Source organism: Seriola lalandi, unplaced genomic scaffold (genome assembly GCF_002814215.2).
Source record: "Seriola lalandi dorsalis isolate HSWRI2012SDOR001 ecotype SW California unplaced genomic scaffold, Sedor1 jcf7180002002635, whole genome shotgun sequence".
NCBI classification, from domain to species: Eukaryota; Metazoa; Chordata; class Actinopteri; order Carangiformes; family Carangidae; genus Seriola; species Seriola lalandi.
In genome coordinates this window covers 1-1,282 of record NW_019473291.1, presented here as the reverse complement: position 1 = coordinate 1,282, position 1,282 = coordinate 1, and the positions used below count along the sequence as shown (strand labels likewise).

The following is a 1,282-nucleotide window of genomic DNA, read 5'->3' as shown; positions in this document are numbered from 1 at the left end:
TTTATGATTCAAATTGCTCTCTCTCTTCCTGCAGACCTTCCTCAATTCAGAAAAAGATGGAATCCGAGATGAAATGCAACTTGAGCGAGATGTGGAGCTCCAAGATGCCCAAGGGACTGGACCTGGAGATCTCCCATCATCCAATGACAATGAGGCGTGTGGCCAACCTCATCATCGCCATGGAGAGGCTGAAGGCCGGCACATCAGAGTCAGTGCTGAGCACCGAGTTCAGAGATGAAAACCTGCTCAACATCATGATGGAGAACATGGTGGAAGGTAAATAACGCAAATTTCAACACTGTTGCATAAAAAGAACTGATTTCTCTATTAGCATAGCATATTTTAATTGAGTTTTAGTTTCACATTAAACTTTCCTGGAAAGTTAATTGAAACAAAAAATGCTGCCATCTACATTAAGTCCTTCACAATCAGGAACTGTGGGAAGTGATTGACGGATAACTAAGAGTGTTTTCAGGAACAGTTTCTGTGATAATGTCTATCTTCAGATACAGAGTGGGCTACTTATCATTTCCTGTAGCTGGAAACCCATCAAAACAAATGGTGACACCTGTGATTTGGGCTCCCACACATTCACCTGCACAGGTGTTTTCACTTATTTGGCCTATTTCAAGCTCCGCCCAGAACTGTGTGGGTGTCTTTGACTGACATCTCTCTGTTTGCTGTTAGTTTTGTAGCACCTTTTAAGGTGGGACAACTGAAGCATCATTAATGAGTGTATAGTGTTTATCTACTGTACTATGACTCAAATGAAAAGGATTATGACTGTAGATAAAAATCATAGCAAAGTGACTAATCAGGCGTGCCTTTCTTTCCCTCAGAGCGTGTTATGTTCGAGTGCTTTTCAAATCCACCAAGTCAGTTCAGGAGGACATGTCAGCACCAGTGCAGTGTGACCGACAGCCAGCAGAGACACTTAGTTAGGGACTTAAACAGCATGGAGCTCAACGCAGTGACGCTGCAAGCCGGCAGTGAAAACCACAAAGGTAAATTACATGTGATCAGTTAGATCTGATGGTTAGAAAATTGTAGATATTTGAATTTAGTGATGATTGAAACACAGTCTGAAAATATAAAGTCTAAAATGAACCTGTATCCTCTGTTCTCTCCTCAGTGCATCTGACCATGTCGACCTACTTGCCACCTTTACCCAGCACCGAGGCCAAGGCCAGACCTGTGGCTCTGTGCATTAAAGACACAAATATCTACTTGTCATGCCACATGGACGGTGACATGCCAACCCTGAACCTGGAGGTAAGCTCTT

General features: G+C 43.0%; 1 protein-coding gene across 1 annotated transcript; it reads left to right on the top strand.

Annotated features, from left to right (window-relative positions):
• Positions 1-17: 17 nt before the first annotated feature.
• On the top strand, positions 18-1,272 carry LOC111666074 (interleukin-1 beta-like; the record flags this gene model as incomplete). Its single annotated transcript, XM_023421285.2, has 3 exons — positions 18-276; positions 840-1,004; positions 1,133-1,272. Coding segments are annotated over exons 1-3 (525 nt in total), but the record flags the coding sequence as incomplete, so codon positions are not given.
• Between the last annotated feature and the right edge of the window lie 10 nt (positions 1,273-1,282).